Here is a 21,208-nt window from a genome sequence, read left to right as displayed (position 1 = left end):
TAGGGACACCAGGGATGCCCATTAGGGATGGCACGCTGTGCCCAGCAATGATGCCTGCCAGCGCCTCTGATCAATGCCATCCATTAGTGCCGCTTATACGTGACCTCCAGTGCCACTCTTCAATGGCAACTATGAGTGCCACCTATGAGTGCCCAGTGCCACCTATCAGTGACCATCAGTGCAGCATATAAGTGCCACCTCATCAGTGCCAATCAGTACTGCCTCATCAGTGCCCATCACTGAAGGAAAAACATTTTTTACTTATTTACAAAGTTTTGTAACAAAACGAAGAAACACTTTTCCAAATTTTCGGTCTTATTTGTAGCACAAAAAATAAAAACCCTAGGAGGTGATAAAATACCCCCCCAAAAAAAGGCTATTTGTGGGGGGGTGGGAATACATTTTGTTTGGGTATAGCGTTGTATGACCACGCAATTGTCTTTCAAAATGTGATACCACTGTAAGCTGAAAATTGGTCTGGGCAGGAAAGTGTATAAGTGCCCTGTATTGAAGTGGTTCATGGGCAGGCTGAATGTACCAAGTTGATCGATTAACTTGTGTACAGCCAGCATGCGGGATTCTCTTGCGATTATAGGAAAGAAAACCTACGTTAGACTTACCGGTAACAGTGTTTCTACGAACACCTGAGAGATGAGGGCTCCTCCCTACAGAAAACACAATCACTTGACAGCTTTGTTATAAGTCCTCGTCCTTCCCCTTGATCCTCAGTATGTAATAAAGCAATCCTGAACTGGTTCACAAGGAGCTGGTTCTACATAGGTACTTAACACCTAGCGTTTAGCTTATCTTTTCCCTCCACATAGGGCAGGAAGTAGGCCTGCCATCCTGGAAGGACTCTGAGCAGCCCTTGCTCTTTAGGATCTGGCGCTCACTAACCAGGCCATCAACTGGAAAAATACCAGGCTTGGGTGTAGTACTGGGTCTTGCCTGAGAAGGTCCGGCCTGTTGGGGAGTTTCAGTGGTTCTGCCACAGCCATCGAACTTAGGTTTGCAAACCAAGCTCTCCTTGGCCACCAGAGTGATATCAAGAGGAGCTGGCCGGGAGACTGGCTGAGTTTCTGAAGAACTCACGGTATCAGTGCTAGAGGTGGGAAGGCGTAAGAAAGGTTTGTAATGCCAGGTCTGAGTCAGAGCGTCTAGGCCTTCTGACTCTTTGGAAATCGAGAAATATCTCTTTACCTTCCTGTTTCGGCAATTGGCGAACAGGTCAATTTCTGGATTCCCAAAGTGCTGTACCAGGGTCTGAAACACCTTGGGGTTCAGTTCCCATTCCCCTCGTCTTATCGACTGACTGCTTAGAGAAGTCTGCCTCCGAATTGCTTGTCCCTTTTATGTGGACAGCTGAAATGGAGAAAACTCTTCCTTCTGCCCATTCCAGGATGTGTTTGGACAGCTCCAACAGGAGTCTGGATCTGGTGCCTCCCTGGTGATTCAAGTAGGCTACAACAGTGGCGTTGTTGGAACTCACTTGAACCCTGATCCTCTTTTGAAAGGCTTTTAGGGCTTCCCCCACTGCTTTGCGCTGCCTGTAGTTGGACGACATCCAACCTAGCGAGCTGTTCCATCGGCCTTGGGCTACCAGGTGGCTACCAGATGCCACTGAGCCCATGGCCTGCCCCCTTTAGGTTTCTGGGGATTGTCCACCACTCCAGGGAAGACAGGATCTGAGGAGTTAGTAATATCTCCTGATCCAAGGATTCCAATGTTCCAAGACAGAAGGAAGAAGTGAAGGTCTCTTAAATGGAGCTGTGCCCAGATTATGGCTGGTATACTTGCCGACATCAGACCTAGGGTTCTCAACACCTCTTTTGGAGCGTGACAGGGTTTTATCAAATCCCCCAATGAGGAAGCAAATTTTGCCACCTTTTCCTCTGGCAAGAATAGCTTCTGCAGCCTGGTGTCCACCCTGTAACCAAGAAAGGTCTTGACTTGTTCTGGTTTGAGAGAGGATTTTTCCATGTTGATTATCCAGCCCAGGATTTTTAGAACCGACATAGCTTTGTTGGTGTCTGACCTGACCTGAGTGGCTGAAGGTCCAGAGATCAGTAGATCGTCCAGGTATGGAATTAAGGATATACCCTGGGAGATGTAGGAAGGCTATTGCTTCGGCTAGGATTTTTGTAAAAATCCTTGGGCTGGCTGTTAACTCAAATGGAAGGGCCAAAAACTGCCAGTCAAAAATCTCTCCGACTGCTACTGTGAACCTCAGGAATGCCTGATGATCCCCATGAATTGGAACATGCAGGTAGGCATCTCTGTGGCCCAGAGTCGTCATGAAGGCCTCCTTCATGAGGTTTTTTTCGTACGGAGTAGATACTCTCCATAGTAAACTTTTTGTATTCCAGAAACCTGTTGAGGTTTAAGTTTACTATCAGCCGATACTTTCCTGACGGCTTGCGAATGACAAATACGTGGGTGTAGAATCCCTGGAATTTTTGTTCATTTGGTAGTGGCACCACCACTTGCTGTTCCGCCAATTCCTGGACACCCTCCAGGAGGGCAGCTTTTTTCAGGACATCCCAGGGGGGAGGAGTTAGGGTAATCACATAGGGGGGTTTTGCCGAGAACTCCAAGTGATAACCGTCTCGCAGGGTCTGGCAGATTTAACTGCTGCCCCAGATTTTTTCCCACTGAGGGACAAAGTGGGACAGCCATCCCCCTACCCTGATTTTGGTGTCACTTGGATTTTGGTGCCAACCTTGGGGAAGAAAACACACTGTTCCTTTGTTTTCCCCTACTATAGCCCCACCTCTTATTGGGCTCCTTTTTGGCTCTATGCTGTGGTTGTCCCACGGGGCTCCAAATTTTTTTTAAATTTTTTTTTCTTTCTTGGCCTTTGTTGGGAATTTTTTTTACCCTTTTCCTAAGACCTAGACAGAACATCGTCTAGGCCCTGGCCAAACAGCTAGGAGACATAATATATAACATTCTATGCCTTCCCTCAAACTGTGGGCTTGTACTGGGGAGGGAGGAAGGGTAAGGTAAAGTTCATCCTGTCACCAAGAATCTGGGGATTTTTTACCCCCTTCCCCACCTCCCTTTCCAAGGGGGTTGTACTCACCGGGCCCCGGCCTGGATCTGCCCACAGTAGATGCTTTCCCTTCCTCTTGTTCCATGAGGTTAGCAGGGTCCTGGGCTGCTGAACCACTGGAGGGGCAGGTACAGCTGGCCGACCACATCTCACCGCCTTACTCTGCTCGTCGCGCTTCTCCCGGTGTTCTTAATACATCCGGGTTGTGCTTTGATCTGGCTCCGCCCACTTCCTGTGATGCGGTCGTGCCTCAGAGCGTGGCTTGGAAGACAGGACTTTCTGAAGCTCGGCAATGAGGAGTGCATCTGGCAGTGGAGATTCAAACAGCCTCAGCGATGGCGCACACTCCCTGTGGCCAGAGCGCTGGCTGGTGCTAACTTGGTGGCGACTTGTGAGAGAGGACAAGCCTGCAGGTTAGTTCAGCCCTCTAAGGCTTCCCTAAAACCTGTCTCAACAGGGGACCATCAGACCCTCCCTGGTCATTCGGTCTTGCAAAAAACAAACATGCTGCTGTGTTCGGGAGAAACACAATCAATACTGAGGATCAAGGGGAAGGGTGGAGACTTATAACAAAGCTGTCAAGTGATTGCGTTTCCTGTAGGGAGGAGCACTCATCTCTCAGGAGAAATTAGTTCACTGTATGGCTGGCTTTAGGGAATCATTTGCTTGGAATGAACAAGAATATGGGTAGGTTGAGAGAAGGAACATACTCCAGGTCAACAAGAGTTGAGCGTTCTTGAATGAAATTGGGCGAATGGTACAGCCTTAAAGAGGAAGTAAACCCCTTCAAACCACTTTGACCTACAGGTAAGCCTAGATTAAGGCTTACCTGTAGGTCCAAGCAATATCTCCTAAACCTATATGGTTTAGGAGATATTTGCCCAAAAATGGGCACCGCTGTCTACGGCGCATGCGCCGTAGACAGCGGCGCGCAGGCGCACTAAATGCGGCAAGTCCAAGAATGGATTTGCCTAATTTGTCGACTCCCGTGCGCATGCGCGGGAGTGACGTCATCGCGGCTTCGCCGAATGGCAGCGGCGGAGCTGCGAGGCGCGACTCCCGTGCGCATGCGCGGGAGTGACGTCATCGCGGCTTCGCCGCTGTCATTGGTCGGAGCTGCGAGACGCCACCAGCAAGATGGATGCGGCGGACTACAGGGATCAGCGGCGACTTCGCTGGCTCCTGTGTCAGGTAAGTGACACATAATGAGCTACTATGCGATGCATAGTAGTCCATTATGCTTTACCTTTGCAGGGAAAAAAAGAGGAAGTAAACCCATCAGGGTTTACTTCCTCTTTAAAAAGGAGGTTACTAAAAGGCCTAGAGCTCTCACTGAGCATCTGATTGTGGGAGGTCTCTGACCTCAATTCTTGAGAGTGGGCTTGGAAATAAGAATTTTCTTCTCTGTAAGGAAGACCTTTTCTTGGAACACATCCAAGGCTAGACCCAGGTATTCCAGGCAAAGAGAAGACTGGAGAGAAGATTTGAACTGATCACCCAACCCGAAAGCCTGGAGCAGTTGAATTGTCTTGTGGACGTATGTAGATAGCTGAAAGTCCTTCAGAAGGTTGTCTAGATAATCTGTGACCTGCATGTCAAAAATTCTGAGAAGGCTAAGACAAGGTGCCAAGACCTTTGTGAATACTCCGATAAGCCAAAAGGTGCAAACTGTAAATGACTGTCTGCTTCAAGTTCAGAATAGGGCGAATACCCTAAAGGACTTTGGTACCATACACAGGTCTGATTAGAAAACTTAATTTGGTCTTGAGGGGGTACTGGTAGAACCATTGCCTGTGCCAAGCAATGGATCAGGGCATTCTGAAAATCTAACTGTCCTTTCACAGTTTAGGGTTGATTTGAGGGAAGAAAGCAGTGAGGGGGGTAGAGTTTTTGAACTCGATTTTGAAACCACAGGTATGGGATGTCTGTGACCCAGAGAGAAGCAAAACTGTGACAGACACCCCCACCCCCCACTCTTAGGAGCGAGGGCATGGTTACATAGAAAGGGGCTTTGTGGATAACTTGGGCTTCATGGTCCAAGTTTTGCACCAAAAGCAAGGGCCGAGTGGAGGTTTTGAAGTAAAGTATTTAGGTGCTCTGCATTGGGAGGAGGTAGGGGCCTCATGAAAAATTCTGGAGGGATTCAATTGTCACACAAATTGCCCATTCTATGTTCATGAATGGGGAACATGTTTATAGATTTTGCAGGGTTGAAGTAGAGGATGCTGGGGGGGAGTGGCCGGATGTGTAAGGTGCGGAGGGCGTGCGCGGAGATGTGAGTGAGGGACTGACAGGCTCTCTCCCTGTGTCTCCATTGCTATGCATACAGTGGCTGGGGAGACGGAGCGACTGAGCGGTTGAGCGGAGCGGTGATCGGCGGGGCACGGATAAAGCAAGGAGACAGGGGAGCCTTCGGAGTTTACCGAGGGGAGCCGAGGCATTCCGAGGTTCCCCGGAAGTTGGCGAGTCCCGCCAAAGCACGCCGAGTCAAGCCGGAAGGACGCGTGGTATGAGAAACACCACGGGATACGCTATGGCCGGGTATTGAGGGTCTCGGGGGACACGCTAAGAGCGTTGAGAGGAGCGGCGAATGGCTGTAGAGTGGAGGAGATTAAAATCTCTAAAGTCTTGAGGTATGTGAAGGGGGAATGGGAGGATCGGACGGAGGCAGAGGAGTCAGAATACCTAACAGCAGCGAAAGGGGCTACCTGTTGCCTCTACCCCAGACCCCAGTCCTAGCTGCGCAGTGGTAAGAAGATCTGTTTAAGTACACATTAGAGAGACGTTTTAGGGAAGATTCCAACTAATCTATAATGTGGACTGATACTTTACCATCTCTTAACACTCCAAGCTGATTAATAATGCTCAGCCCGACTTGTGAATTACAAAGTATAAGATCTGTGTGAATGCTTGAACCGCTGGGATCTTTCTTTTTTTTTTTTTTCCCCTCTTCTGAAATTGCATAAGCGAGGTATAGCGAGATATATCCTGTTTACATTGGCTTCGGCATTGAATAACGTTTTTTTTTTTTAAAAATGAAGGAAAAATGATTGATCTTGATCAGTTGGTTATCTAGTTTGCCAACCCAGCACACGAGACTTTCTTATTTGCCCCCCTTCATTATTGCCTTCCCTTCCCCCCCTCCCTTTTACCCTGGATCTCTTTTGAGACGGTAGGGGAACATTTACTTTATTTCTCTAAGATTTTCGGGACTATAATATTGGCCTCTGGGGTTGTTTTTTATTTTTATTTTTTCTTCTCGAATAAAAGATGGCGAGGCGCCGAGGAGAAGAACATGTGCTAGTGGAGAGTGAAGGGGCTCAACATCTTCGCTCCTCAAAAGAAAAGAACTTACAAGTAGCACAAGCTGCTGCAGCAAAATTAGAGCGGTACACTCGTACATCAGGTCAGTCTCCAACAAGGGGAGAGCAACTGATATTGCTGGCTCAACCTACACATACAAAGTCGCAACAGGGGGGCTCAGTGGATAGAAAAAGCCAGGGCCAACCCTCAGCATTAAATACTACTGGTGTACCAGGCCCAAAGAATACAAGTAAACGTCAAGGGGTAACCCATGGTGAAGCGGAAATCTCTGCCAAGAGTATTATCCCCGCCGAGGAGGACCCAACCTTGAGAGAGGTTCTTCAGGCGGTTAACGCATGCAAAAAGTCATTGGGAGAGTTATGCGGTCAGTTTAAGAGTATGAAGGAGGAGATTTCACTGATCAGACAGGACATGCAAAAAGCAGCAGAAAGAACAGCACTGCTAGAAACAAGGATAAGCCAAATGGAAGATGATTTGTACCCAGTGCAGCAAGAAGTCGTTAGCATGAGGAAACAACTAGTCAATCAATATACCAGAATGGATGAAATAGAAAATAGACTTCGCAGAGATAATATAAGGATGCTGGGACTACCAGGGAAGTGAAGGCCCTGATCCTATAAAATTCTTGGAATCATGTTTTATAGAAAAGTTTGGTAGAGAAAAATTCTCAGCATTCTTTTCAATAGAAAGGGCTCATCGAGTCCCTTTCAAGCCCCCACCTACAGGGGGTCGCCCCAGGCCAATGATTCTGAAATTTTTCAACTATAATGACAAAGTGGTATTGATGCGTAGGGCAAGGGACTTGGGCAACGTTATGTATAATGATGTGAAGATTTCTTTTTTTCCAGATTACTCCCCAGAATTACAAAGACGTAGGGCTGAGTTCTTAGAGGTTAAACGTACATTACGGTCCCATGGGATTACATATGCCCTCTTATACCCAACGCATTTGCGAATAGCGGCGCTGGGGGGAACACAGCTGTTTGAATCCCCGGGTGATGTAGTCTTATGGTTGGAGGCTAATAAAGAGTCATTATAGTCATATCAGGGGGGTGGGGGAGGTGTGATGGGGGAAGTGGGATTTCTTATGTTTCACTTTTTGTTACTGAGTATTTTTTTTTTGGGAGCACGGGGAGAGAGATGAGAGTGGTCTAAATGAGGTATGAAATATTGATAGAAGGGGAGATAAGGGCAAAATTTGTGGTAATTCTTGTTACTTGTTTATCATCACTACTGGTTTTTGCACTTTCCTCGGAGGAAGAAGGTTATAAGAGTGGGGAAGGGAGGGATGGGAAGGATGGTAGGGTGGAGTGTGAGAAGGCCATGTGTACCCCCTTGGGGGAGTGCCTAGATAGGTGGAGGGTTGGGGGGTGGGGTGGGGTGGGAGGGGATTATTAGAAATGGGTGGGAAGGGAGAGAGGAAGGATTGGATCAAGTAATTTTTGTGTTAGGGGATTACAAGAAGTTGAAGGTTGAACACTGTATAGAGGGAGCACAAATAGTAGTTAATTCAGAAGTTAACATCATAAAGATGACACATTTATGGGGATCTCATACTTTAGGAGGTTGGGGATGGAGCACGAATAGTGTATCCTCACCCCTCTGTTCACTTTATTGTTTTTGGATGCTGAATGATGCAGGATAAAATACTTAATGTCGCCTCCTGGAATATAAGAGGCCTGGGGACCCCAATTAAACGAGCAGCGTTTTTTTCAACGTTGGAGAGGCATGGGATCGGACTGGCTTGTCTGCAGGAGACACATTTAACAAAATTAACCATACCCCAACTTAAAAATAGGAGGTATCAAAATCAGTACCATTCTACTTATACATCTTACTCGAGAGGAGTAAGTGTGATGATAGGTACGGGTGTGAGGTTCTCTTGCAGACAGGCCAGTATTGATGAATTCGGTCGCTATGTTTTTTTATATGGTAGTTTGGAGGATAAACCTTATGTCTTAGCAGGTGTTTATGTACCGCCCCCGTTTAAGATGGAGGTGGTGTACAAACTTATGGACTTCCTGGTGGATAAGGAGGAGGCTCCAGTTATAATGCTAGGGGACTTTAATGAAGTCCTTGACAGATGGACTGATAGATTCCCCATTAAACGTCAATTGGGAGAGACAGGGCCAACAAGACTGTGTCACTTCCTGAAGGAAGTGGGACTGATAGACATATGGAGAGTGAGGAATGTGAACGTTAAGCAATACTCTTGCTTCTCAAGTTCACATACGACACTTTCCAGAATAGATTTGGCCCTGGGAAATGAGGAAGTACTACAGGACGTAAGGAATATAGAGTATCTGCCTAGAGGGATATCGGATCACTCATTATTGAAAATAGTATTGAGTATAGGGAAAAAAAAAAGAATAATAGCGGAGGGTTGGAGAATTAGCCCATTCTGGTTGGAATTATTGACGGATGTAGAAGAAATCCCAATAAATATAAAAGAGTTCCTGGTATTCAATATAGGTACGGCCCCGGATAATATAATATGGGACACATTAAAAGCGTTTGTTAGAGGTATTTTGATCAAGCAGGTAGCTAAAATCAAACAGAAAAATAGGAGCTGGGAGGAAAAGATTAGGAAGGAAGTAATAGAGGCAGAGGAGAACTATGTTAAAGACCCTACTTGTGAAAAGAAAGGGATATGGTTGAATAAACAGCAGGGGTACAGATCTGTAATTATTAAAAGGGAAGAAAATAAGCGGCTATTCCAGAAGCAATGTCGCTTTGGAGAAGGGGAGAGTGTGGGCAGGATGCTGGCTCAGCTAGTAAAATCTAATTCCCCCCCCCATCTATAATCCCAGTGATCAAGTCCATGAATGGAACAGTTCTCACAAATGGGAAGGAGATTGTAGAAACATTTAGAGCCTTCTATGAGGACTTGTATAGAGCCCGAGGTCAGAGAAATGAAGTTGATATGCGTGTTTTTTTGGAGAAAGTGAAACTCCCAACCCTCACACAAGAGGAGAGAGAGGACTTGGAAGCCCCCTTAACCTTGAGTGAGATACAGTAGGCGGTGTTAGGTATGGCCAATCAAAAATCTCCAGGGCCAGATGGCCTGCCGGTGGAGAAATATAAAAAATATAGTGAAATCCTACTTCCAGAACTACTTAGGACTCTAAAGGGGGCAAAGTTAGAGGGGAGACTACCCGTATCCATGAGGGAGGCGACCATTATTGTGATACCAAAGGAAGGGAAAGACCCCCAAGAGGTAGCCTCATATAGGCCAATATCACTCTTATGCTCGGACGCAAAAATTTTAGCTAAGGTATTGTCAAATAGGCTAAATAAGGTAATTAAGAGGCTTATACATATAGATCAGACTGGCTTCATCGCAGGGCGATCAACCAGCATGAACATAAGAAGGGCATTTTTAAACATTCAGGCACCCCCGGTGGGCGTGGGCTCGAGGGCCATCCTGTCCTTGGACATGACAAAAGCCTTTGACAGTTTAGAATGGGAATACTTGTGGCGTGTCCTGGAGGGATGTGGGTTTGGACCCACATTCATCGGGTGGATTAAAATGATGTATAGTGCCCCCAGTGCGAAAGTAAGAATAAATAAAGAACAATCTGAAAGGATAGAAATGAGCAGAGGGACAAGGCAGGGGTGCCCACTCTCCCCAATGCTCTTCGCTATTGCAATGGAGCCATTAGCGACCGCTATTAGACTAGACCCGGGGATAGTAGGGTTTCAAATGGAAAAGGGTTGGGAGGAAAGGATTGCGTTATACGCGGATGATGTTCTCCTATTTTTAGGGGACACTGATCAATCTTTGGTAAGGGCAATTAAACTAGTGGAAAATTTCGGAGGATTTTCGGGCCTAATAATAAATTGGGGAAAGTCAGAGCTGCTTCAATTAGATAAACCAGGTGTGGGAATTGCAATGGGGACCCCGCGGTTGAAGGTGGTAGAGGTAATGAAATATATTTAATAGCGGACCTAGAGCAATATGTTGATAAAAATTTGGCCCCGATAATTGGCAAATTTAAGCGAAGCTGCGATGCCTGGAGTCGACTCCCACTGTCAGTAGCGGGCAGATGTAGTCTGATAAAGATGATATGGCTGCCACAATTATTATATGTTTTGCACAATGCCCCAGTGTGGATAGGGAAAAAGTGGTTTAAAAAAATTGAGACCCTCTTCCGGAAGTTAGTTAATCTGGAGGGGGGGACAGGCGAGGATTCGACTCCAGGCATTGCAGCAGCCAATAGATAGGGGGGGATTAGCGGTGCCTAGCCCCAGGAATTATTATTTAGCAGCTCAGATGCAACACCTGGTGGGCAGCGATCAGGAGGGAGAGGTTAACCCAAATGGTAAAGCAATGCTGATAGGTGCCCCATATAAAACCATGGTGGAAGTACTAGAGGCAAGTTCTTTCCACCGTAAGGACCCCATTACAAACATGGTATGCAAAGTATGGAAAACAGCAAAAATGATGCTAGGATGTAAAGGATGGACAGATTATACCCCATTATGGGATAATATGAACCTACAAGAAGTACTGTCAATTGGGAAAATTAGTATCTGGGAGAAGAAGGGTATAACCAGGTTAAGTCAAATCTATGACGGTACAACCCTGAAAACATTTATGGATTTAAAAAGGGAATTTCATGTTCCGCAAAAAACATTTTATCGATACTTGCAGCTCCGGCACGCCCTGACAGCGCAGTTTGGCCCACAGATACCGGAACGGGATAAGACATCCCTACCCCAGAAGATAATGGAAGCAGATAAACCCCGGGGAGTTATTTCCGCCCTTTATGAACTACTATGTAAGACATCTGAAACAGAGATAGGCTTAGTCAAGCAAAAGAAGAAGTGGGAGGAGGATATAGGTGAAATCACAGAGGAACAGTGGAAGAGAATATTGCAATTAGGTCCTTGGGTATCAGTCTCCCCGTCACAGAAAGTATCACATTTAATGTTGATACACAGGGCCTATTTCACTCCTAAGAGGCTGTTACTATTTGGAAAGAGGAAGGATGCTGACTGCCCTAGATGCCGAGGATACGGGGACCTCATACACATGGTGTGGAGGTGCCCAAAGCTTTTTCGATATTGGGAAGGAATAGTAGAAATCATAAATAAAACTTTTGGGACTAAGTTAGACCTAGACCCCAAAACCTGTATTTTAGGATATAGGAAAATAACGGGGGAGCAAAAAGATACTACGTTGGCAGTTATACGGTGTTTATTTCAAGCGCGGAAATTGATCGCACAGAAATGGCAATCTGAGAGGGCGCCTCTTTTGAGTGAATGGACCCGAGGTATCAATGATATAATCTGGAAAGAGAAGACTGTACACATACGTAGGGGAAACCTCAGGAGGTTTGAGAAAATATGGAGGCCATGGCTGAATGAAATAGGGTACCCACCTGATCAATAAAAAAATGGATGTAAAATAAAGTAATTTAAAAGCTATGGAGGGTGAAATTGGAGGCCTATGTTCAATCTGGAGGGGGGGGGGGGGTGGGGTGGCAGGGGTGGGAGGGAGTAATAAAATATTGGTTAAATAAAAATAGAAAATGCTGAAATTTTCGAACAAAAGAAATATCCGTGTTACCGGTACGCAGATAACCTGTATCTACTTTATGTACTCTTATCTTTATATCTAATTTTTTTATTATGAAGTAAATTAAACAAAAATATTTTAAAATAATAGTATTAATAAAGGGTAAAAAAAGAAATAAAAAAAAGAAAAATGCATAAGATGACTCAGCAGCCCAGCCAACTTCACACAAGTGGTGATAACAAACTGGTTATTAATACTGGGCATCCGTATTACGGCTGCTGCTGAGATCAGTATAACTTGCTGGCTGTCCTCTGATGCAAAAATGCTGAGATCAGTATAACTTGCTGGCTGTCCTCTGATGCAAAAAAAAAAAAAAAAGAAAAAAATTGATTTTGCAGGCCTTTCTGTACCCAAACTGGCTAGGTGAGAAGGAGGAGAATAAAGTTCTACAATTCCAAAGCTTTTACGCTAGATCCTCAGTCCATTTTGTGCTAGAGAAGGGGTGTGGTGTTTGGAGACTTGGACAAAGATAACACTATTTAAGTTGTTCTATTTATTTAAGCATGACTGCTCATACATCCTCCTCATCTACCTGCTGGGAGCTTTCAATCCTTTGACATTTTGCCCCTGTGGGTGGGTGAGAAATCTCTGGGTCACGTGCTTTTATGAAGAAGGAAGTGTAAATGTAATATTCTGTATTAGGGAGTCTACAGTAGAGCACTACAGAATGTGAAATATAAATGAAATATGATAGCCACAGAACAGGCGCACTGGGCTCCTATTACTTTGCAGGAATTCTCTTCTGTAGCTTTAGATGTAGCATTTTATAAACCCTAGTCAGGAAACTGGTTTAACTGCATATGTAGCGCAAAAAATCTTAGGACAAAAATGGCAAGCAAAGAATTATAAAATAGAGTATATAAAAAGGAACACCATGAGAGACATGCACTAATAAAGGATACACTTTTAATTGCCTCAAAATGTTACTTGCTGCATGTTCACTCCTTTATTTTCATACTTTTAAAGTATATCCATCAAAAACTTTACAATAGTTTTGGCAAGAGAGCAAGGAAAGGTTATGACGACTGTCATTTAATGCAGTCTGCATTTTTTTGCTGGAGAGAATTGCCCTTTCATTGACAACTGTCACAGGACAAAAAGTGATGGTAAATGTTAGGCTACTTTCACACTGTAGACGCTCAGTGTTAGCGGTAAAGAGCCGCTAGTTTTAGGGCCGCTTTTTGACCGCTAGCGACACGCTTTTCACCCCTGCTAGCGGCAGAAGAAAGGGTTAAAAGCACCCTTTTGCAGCACTCCCGAAGCACTTTGGCAGTGCTGCCCATTCAGGTGCAGGGCATTTTGGGAGCGGTGTATACATGGCTCCAAAGAAGATGCTTGCAGGACTTTTCAGAACGTCCCGCAAGCGCACCGCACCAGTGTGAAAAGTCACACTGAAAGGAATGGGGAGGCAGTTTTCAGGCGTTAACGACCATTTTGAGCACTAAAACGCCTAAAAACCACCTCAGTGTGAAAGCAGCCTAAACGTTAACTAGAAACTTCAAATTTTCACTTTCAATGATAATGGTAAACATGACAGAGGATGAATCTTCCCAACAGGGAAACAGACAGCAAGAAAACCTAACATGTCCTAATCCTTTTTTGACAGTATCCAAAAAAATAAATAAAAAAAACCCCTTTGCCTCTAGTGTGTGCTGTAAAAGACCAGTAAGTAAACATAAAAGATGCATAACCAGCTAATTGATGCAACCTTTACACTATATGCCACAAATACTATTAAACACCAAATCAAAGGGTTCAGCTACCTCAACATCACGCTTCAGTTTTTCCATGAATGTTTTCTTCTGCTCTTCATCAACATACAGTTTTTGACTCTTGTTTAAGAAATCCATGTCTTTCAGAGTTGGCAACTCTTTAATCTGAAGGTTTAAAAAAAAAATGTAAGGGTCAGTCCATTTTAAATTGTCACTTCAGTAATATGCAGAGATTTGTGAACTGAATCATCCTGTCTTCTATTACAGCAAAACTAAAGATACATTGAAAAGAGATCTCTACATGACCTGAGGACTAGCATCCCAAAGCCAGAGTTCCCAAGGGAAAAAATCTGTAGGGTGGCAGTGTTTCAACATTGGCTGAAATAATATATACAGCTAATTAATGCTTTTAAAATAGCGTTATTTATACAGATTATCTATGTGAAAGGAATACTTAACAAAATCAAACCATGTATTACCTTTATAACCAATTATGGATACAGATATGCCTTTTTTGCGGTGAGCATTCTTTGTGTAAACAGCTTTTTACACGTACAGAACAAAAGTTTTAGGCAGGTGTGAAGAAATGCTGTAAAGTAAGAATGCTTTCAAAAATATATATTTTAATGGTTTATTTTTATCAATTTATAAAAGGCAAAGTGAGCGACCAGAGGAAAAATCGAAATCAAATCAATACTTGGAGTGACTACCCTTTAGCTTCAAACCAGCATCAAATCTTAGCCCTTGTACACACAGTCGGAGATCCCGACGGAAAGGATTAAAGTCAGGTGTATGATTAATATATCAAGCAGCGCTAATCATCATCGATTTCATATGTAGGTAGAACCAGTTATTAACTGAAACATGCTGCCAAGGTCAAATTGTGGGCAACAGTTTTGTGTCACAGGTCATGCACCATGAGAAGATTGAGCACAGCAACAAGACACAAGGCAGTTATGATACATGAGGAAACCAGTGAAACCCAGGTACCCCCCCCCCCCCCCCCCCCCATCTACTCTCTGGAGAAGGCTGGTCAGAAGTGGTCATGGAAGAATTGTAGCCAAAAGGCCATACCTCTGTCTTGCAAACAAGGCTAAGCAACTCAAATATGCACAAAAACACATGAACTGGGATGCAGAAAAATGGCAGCAGGTGCTTTGGAGTGATGAGTCAAAATTTGAATTATTTGGCTGTAGGAGGAGGCAGTTTGTTTGCTGATGGGCTGGGGAGCAGAGCAATAATAAGTGTCCGCAGGCAACACTGAAGCATGGTGGAGGTCCCTTGCAAGTTTGGGGCTGCATTTCTGCAAAAGGATTTGGTCAGGACCAGTGGTGTCCTCAATGCTGAAAAATCCAGGCAGATACTTATCCATCATGCCATACCATCAGGGAGGTGTGTGATTGGCCCCAAATTTATTCTGCAGAATGACAATGGCCCCAAACATACAGCCAATGTCATTAAGAACTAGCGTCTGCGCAAAGAACAAAAAGCAGTCCTGCAAGTGGTGATTTGGCCCCCACAGAGTCGTGATCTCAACCTCAAGCTTGTCTGGGATTACATGGAGACAGAACGATTTGAGGCAGCTTACATCAGTTGAGTGGTTAGTTCTCCAAGAGGTTTAGAACAACCTACCTGCTGAATTCCTTAAAAAAAAACTGTGCAAGCGTACCTACAAGAACTTCGTTTTACAAAGGGTGGTCATACCAAATATTGATTTGGATTTCTCTTCTGTCCATTTACTTTTTGTTAATTGTTAAACTAATAAATCGGAACTGCACCCAAAAGAAGCTCCACTTGTCTGCTTTCTATCCCACCTCCTCTCCGATAGCCCCCCGTCCCCAGCTTTCCCAGGTCCCAGAAGACTGGGGGAGCATTCACAAAAGTGTAGCACACCTTTTGTACATGCACAGTGGGAAACTGGCTGTGAAGCTGTCTGGACCTGAAGACAATTGAAGAATTGCTTCCGATGAGGACAGCTCTGGATCCCTGGACAGGTAATTGTCCTTTTATTAACCCCTTCCCGCCGAGCGTACGCAGATGTGCGTACTCTGCTTCCTGGGGGTATACCGGGATGATGCCCGCACCTGCAGGCATCATCCTGGTACCGTTTTTTTTTTTTACAGTGGGCGATTGGCTAAAGCCGCTCCGCTGTTATGTCGGAGGAGCGGGAGGGGATGCCGAAGTACTCCGGGTGCTGGGGAGGAACTGGAACGAAGCCATAATCGGCTTTGTTCCAGCCTCCAAATAGTAAACACAGAAGCGACATCATGCCGTCACTTCCCGTTTACTCGGCTGCCAACGTCGCCAGTTTAAAAAAAATATACAGTATTCAGAATCACCGATTTTGGCGATCTGAATACTTTGAAGTGTAAAGGAGGGATCGGGGTCTAAGAGTACCTGGCCCCACCTATTACTGTCACAAGGGATGTTTACATTCCTTGTGACAGCAATAAAAGCGATCAAATTTTTATTTTATTTTTTTAAAACAATTTATTCATTAAAAATATATATATATATTTTTTTAAAGCGCCAGCCGTCCCCGCATACGGAAGTCGCGCCCGCATATGTAAACGGTGTTCAAATCACACATGTGAGGTATCGCTGCGATCATCACAGTGAGAGCAATAATTCTAGCACTAGACCGCCTCTGTAACACTAACCTGGTAATCATAAAAAAAATGTAAAGCGTCGCCTATTGAGATTTATAGGTACCGTACTTTGTCGTCATTCCACGAGTGCGTGCAATTATAAAGTGTGACATGTTTGGTATCTATTTACTCGGCGCAACATTATCTTTCACGTTATGCAAAAAAATTGGGCTAATTTTACTGTTTCATTTTTTTTTTAATTCATGAAAGTGTCCCTTTTCCCAAAAAGTTGCGTTTAAAACACCACTGCGCAAATACCGTGTGACATAAAATATTGGAACAATCACCGTTTTATTCTCTAGAGTCTCTGCTAAAAAAATATATATAATTTTTGGGGGTTCCAAGTAATTTTCTAGCAAAAAATATGGATTTTAACTTGTAAACACCAAATGCCAAAAATAGGCTTAGTCATGAAAGGGTTAAAAGTCAGCAACTACAGCATTTGTACCTGCTGACCTATTTATTTATTTTTTAGGGGAGACTGGAGCTCCACTTTAAAACACTTCTATTTCTGAAAGCATTCTTTACTTACAGCATTTTTTCATACCTGCCTAAAAAATGTGCATAGTAGTGTATTGTCCACTATCTCTGCTCACAAAGTATAGACATAAGTGGAATGGTGGCAATCACAGGACCAAACTAGACAACATCCTCCAAAAAGATTACATTAAAATTATTGAGAAAATTAGGTGTGTTGTGTCTGTGGGGCATACATTAACACATGATACTTTCATGTTTATTTCAGTCTTGTGAAAAAATTCACACCAAGTACTGCATTCTCTAGATCTTCTTGCTACCTGTGCCAAAGTCAGTGTCCCTATGATGAAATCACACTGACACATATGAACAAGCAACAGATTCCTAAACAACTTTGAAACAAGAGCATTGCTCATGGTGTTTTATGGCTAATGTACATAGAGATAATTGTGTCATGCATTCACTTTGACCAATATGGAGGATGCAGCTACAAAATACGCCTGTCATGAAGGGTATGGGGACTGTCAATTCTATTCTTAAATTAAAGTGTAAACTATCACAGCACTACCATCATTGTGATCATTTTTCTTTATATAATCATGCAATGAGCGTTACTTGCTCTGAAAAACAAGTGCTGAAAGATGCACCAAAATCAAATTATCTGTTCTGCAAAAACTAGTTTTGCTATGATTGATTACAGGCTCACACCTCACAGAGAACTATATACGGACTCCAGGAAAGCTTTTAATGAGTTGATGTCAGATAGTAATTCTTCAAAAAGTTCTCACACACAAAAAGCAAAAAAAAAAAAAAAAAAGCTACTGGTATGGATAACTGAAATTAGTTTTTCATAAAATCTGTAGGTTTTTTTGCAGGCATGTGGCAAGGATCATGATTCACTGTGGAAAAAAAACAAACATAAATAGGACGGGCATTACCTAACATTTTTACTGTACAATAATTTATGTAAATCGTGCAATGTTAAAAATATCTAGTAGTCCACAACTGCTCTCTCTGTGGTACTGTTAATGAATCTTGTTACAAGCAAATATTAACAAAGTTACAAGCAAATAATGACAAAGCAAAAACTGTACACGGCTCCGAAGAAATGAATACCAACGCAGAAAAGTTTAGAGAGAATCAAAACAAAGAATTCTGAGAATGACCAGGAGGGATTTGAGCTTTTCTACGCACATACAACTGTAACACCCCTTTCACACCAGGGCGTTTTGCAGGCGCTATAGCGTTAGAAATAGCGCCTGCAATCAGCCCTAAAAAAGCTGCACCATTGTCTGTAGTGTGAAAGTGTGAAAGCCTGATAGTACTCCCTCATGTGAATGAGACCTAACTTAACTTCACTTCCTTTAGAAAGGCATGACTTCTGGGTGCCTTCTTTGTGAATGATGTAGGCTATGGCCGAGGCATTATTGGAGTGGACTGTCAGCGGGTACCTACTGAATAGGGAAGGTCCACATGCTGATCCCTTATTCCAAGGCGCAGATAGCGCATATGAGGCAGAAAAGGGAATGTGCAGACTTGAAGGAGCAAGTTGAGTTTTCAGAAGCAGAATAGGCCAAAGTCTTCCATTAGGGAACTATAAAGAAGTTCAAGTAAAACCTTGAAAGTACTCTGCTGGTACAGGGCTAATGACCCTTTCATACAAAAGCTGTTGAACAGAGCAAGTATTTTCTCCCAGCATGGCAGGGAAGAACACAAGTTTGAGAGCATGAACAGTGGAAAAGGGAGTGTGTAAAACTCCCGTGTTTAGCCCTTGGAAATTACTTTTGTACCAGAACATTTCAGATGCCTGGGTCCAAAAAGTGACAGACGTACCCCTACCTTAGAGAAATGGAGACGCCATTTTACTGTGTGTAAGCCTTGGATCAGGATCCAATTAACCTACCAGCATGTGTTTGGAGTTTTTCTTACTTAACTTTCTAACTTAAGGAGTGAAAACCCATTACGTGCCTCAGAACCAGGCACTGTTAACTATCGCCCCAAGGCCAGAAAGGAAAGATCAAGACATGTAAGTGCAGTAACCTCCCTAAGCATGAGGTGATGCATTTGCAGAAGCGGTTTGGGCAGGCAAAATAGCGTCACATCAGGCACCTTCCAGCATGACAATGAAACAGCACCAAACCACCAGTAACCCCAGCTATCCTGGGTACTCACACTGCATCACCAGAAGGGTGGATAGTAGATACCACAACCCAAAGGTGAGAATAAACTGGGCACCCTGGGATGAATGCTTCTAAGCTGTACTCACCACTTTTGTAGCAGGAATCAGGAACAATTAGGACCTTCCTGGCTTCACCCTCCCTGAAAAGCATATCCCTGACGGGCTCTTTACCAAGTGGTCCATGGTTCTGGACCTGCAAATCATCCTGTGCCTAGCTACACATTCTGCACTGCACACCAAGGGAAACGCCCACAGTAGGATCCAGTGCAAAAGCAACATTAGGTCAGCCCTACATCTTTCATTAGGCAGGGCCTGCCATCCTACAAAGTGCTGCCTGCCAAGGAGTCCACCAATCCGGAAGCTGCAGATTGAGCCACAGTGACTATAGTGCAAGCAAATAAATAATCATCTTGGAAAAGAAATAACCCAGAAGAGAAAAAACCTCAAGATACAAGATGGACTTCTCTCAGAGAGAAGAGGTCTATTACATAAGGGCACTAGCGGGGAGGGTTATACAGGACGTTGCTCCTGCAGTCTCTCCCCCCCAAGTATCCAGTCACTGGAAAGTAGCTGCACATCAGTCGTAATAATTTAAAGGCCAAGTACACCTTTTTTCCCCTAAATTCCAGCTCCACTATGTATCAATATAGCATTATTGTACTACTTTTGAAAAAATAAAACAGCTTTCCATTCATTCTACAGACACTTTCCTCACCGTCTTCATGAATGTTTCTGAACACCTAGCCATTACTTCTGCCTTACTTCCGGGGCAAACTGTAGTTCATGACACAGGAGGAGTTGACCAGCTGGCCTCATTAGCACACACCCTGCATCATCCACCCTCCTACCTACCCATTTCCATGTGCATGCTTTTTAAGTGAAATTCAATCAGTGATCATCAATTTCATTAGACAAGCATCGATTTTTTCTTTCTACCTTAACTTTAATTTTGCATAGTGCGTTTATTTAGCATTTTGAAGTGTGCAGGAAGTGAGAGATGAGATAACAGCCTATGTGGATAGAGCTGTAGTATCGAAAACAGGACAAGTGTGTCCTGGGTTCTGTAAAGTTCACCATACAATATGACTGTACAATATTCTTTAGATCTATCATCAACTATGTAGTGCAAAGGCCTGCCTGATTGGATACAGTGATTGGCTAGGTGGTTGTTTCCTCCTATTATATAAATCTGGTAAATCTAAAATGTGATTGTACAATCAGATTGGCCACCTATATACACCTAAAATACCTAGTTGTGCTTTCAGTGCCATATTTAATGGCACACAAAACTGAGAAGCAAACACACATTTTACCATGTGAAAAAGTGGCGGCAAATGCTGCAGAATGCTCAGTAACAGTAACAAAAAAAAAAACATGCAACCTATGACACACCAAAATGTCCCATGAGTCACATGTAGAGCAGCCCATTGAAATTGGGAGTCTGCCCTATGCGCATCACAGGAAAAACAAGCCAAAAAACGTGCGCTCCCTCTATGCTATGTGAATGGGTCCTGAAAGTGAAATTGGTGCGTTAACACAAGACCAATGAGGCTCAAGTAACATCAGCAAAATTAAAGTTAAAGTGGATGTAAACCCACTGTCATCAGTTTTAAAGTATTAGCATAGTATTTTATACACATTATATATATATATATATATATATATATATATATAAAAAACACACACACACACACACATATACATACATACACATATATATATATATATATATATATATATATATATATATATATATATATATATATATATATATATATATACACATACATACACACACACACACACATATACACACACACACAAACTATGTATATGTTTTACATGTCTCCTGCATGCATCCTTATATTTAAATAGTTATGCCCTCACCTGCTAGGAGCCCCGCAATCTTCCAGGTCCTGTGGGCATTTTAATTCTCGGCAGACAGAGTCGTGACGTTAGAGGACACCTCCGCCCACCACTACACTCCCACGGCCAGCCAGGACAAGCCCCGCGTGCATGTGCAGGAGTGACAGAGCGCATTCTGTGATGAAAGCAGAGCTCGCTCATCTTACTCCTGCGCATGTGCAGAAGAAGAAAGCTTACTCCCGCGTCTTCCTCCTCCTTCGCTCCCCCCTTGTTCCCCGCAGCCGGCTTACCTCTCCTCTACCATGGGGGAATCTGTCAGGGTGGAGAGCAGACGTAATTGACACACCGGCCCCTTTCTTTTCTGAATGG

General features: G+C 43.8%; 1 protein-coding gene across 2 annotated transcripts in view; it reads right to left on the bottom strand.

Annotated features, from left to right (window-relative positions):
* PIP4K2C (phosphatidylinositol-5-phosphate 4-kinase type 2 gamma) overlaps positions 1-21,208 on the bottom strand; it is a 211,053-nt gene that overhangs the window by 35,287 nt on the left and 154,558 nt on the right. For both annotated transcript variants that reach the window (XM_077483610.1, XM_077483611.1), the window contains one exon: positions 13,721-13,834. In XM_077483610.1, the coding sequence (XP_077339736.1) occupies positions 13,721-13,834 (114 nt within the window). The remainder of the gene's footprint in view (positions 1-13,720; positions 13,835-21,208) is intronic.

The sequence above is a fragment of the Lithobates pipiens genome, unplaced genomic scaffold (assembly GCF_037356315.1).
Source record: "Lithobates pipiens isolate NorthernLeopardFrog02 unplaced genomic scaffold, aLitPip1_a1.2 Scaffold_16, whole genome shotgun sequence".
NCBI lineage: Eukaryota > Metazoa > Chordata > Amphibia > Anura > Ranidae > Lithobates > Lithobates pipiens.
This window is presented reverse-complemented; position numbering and strand designations above follow the sequence as displayed.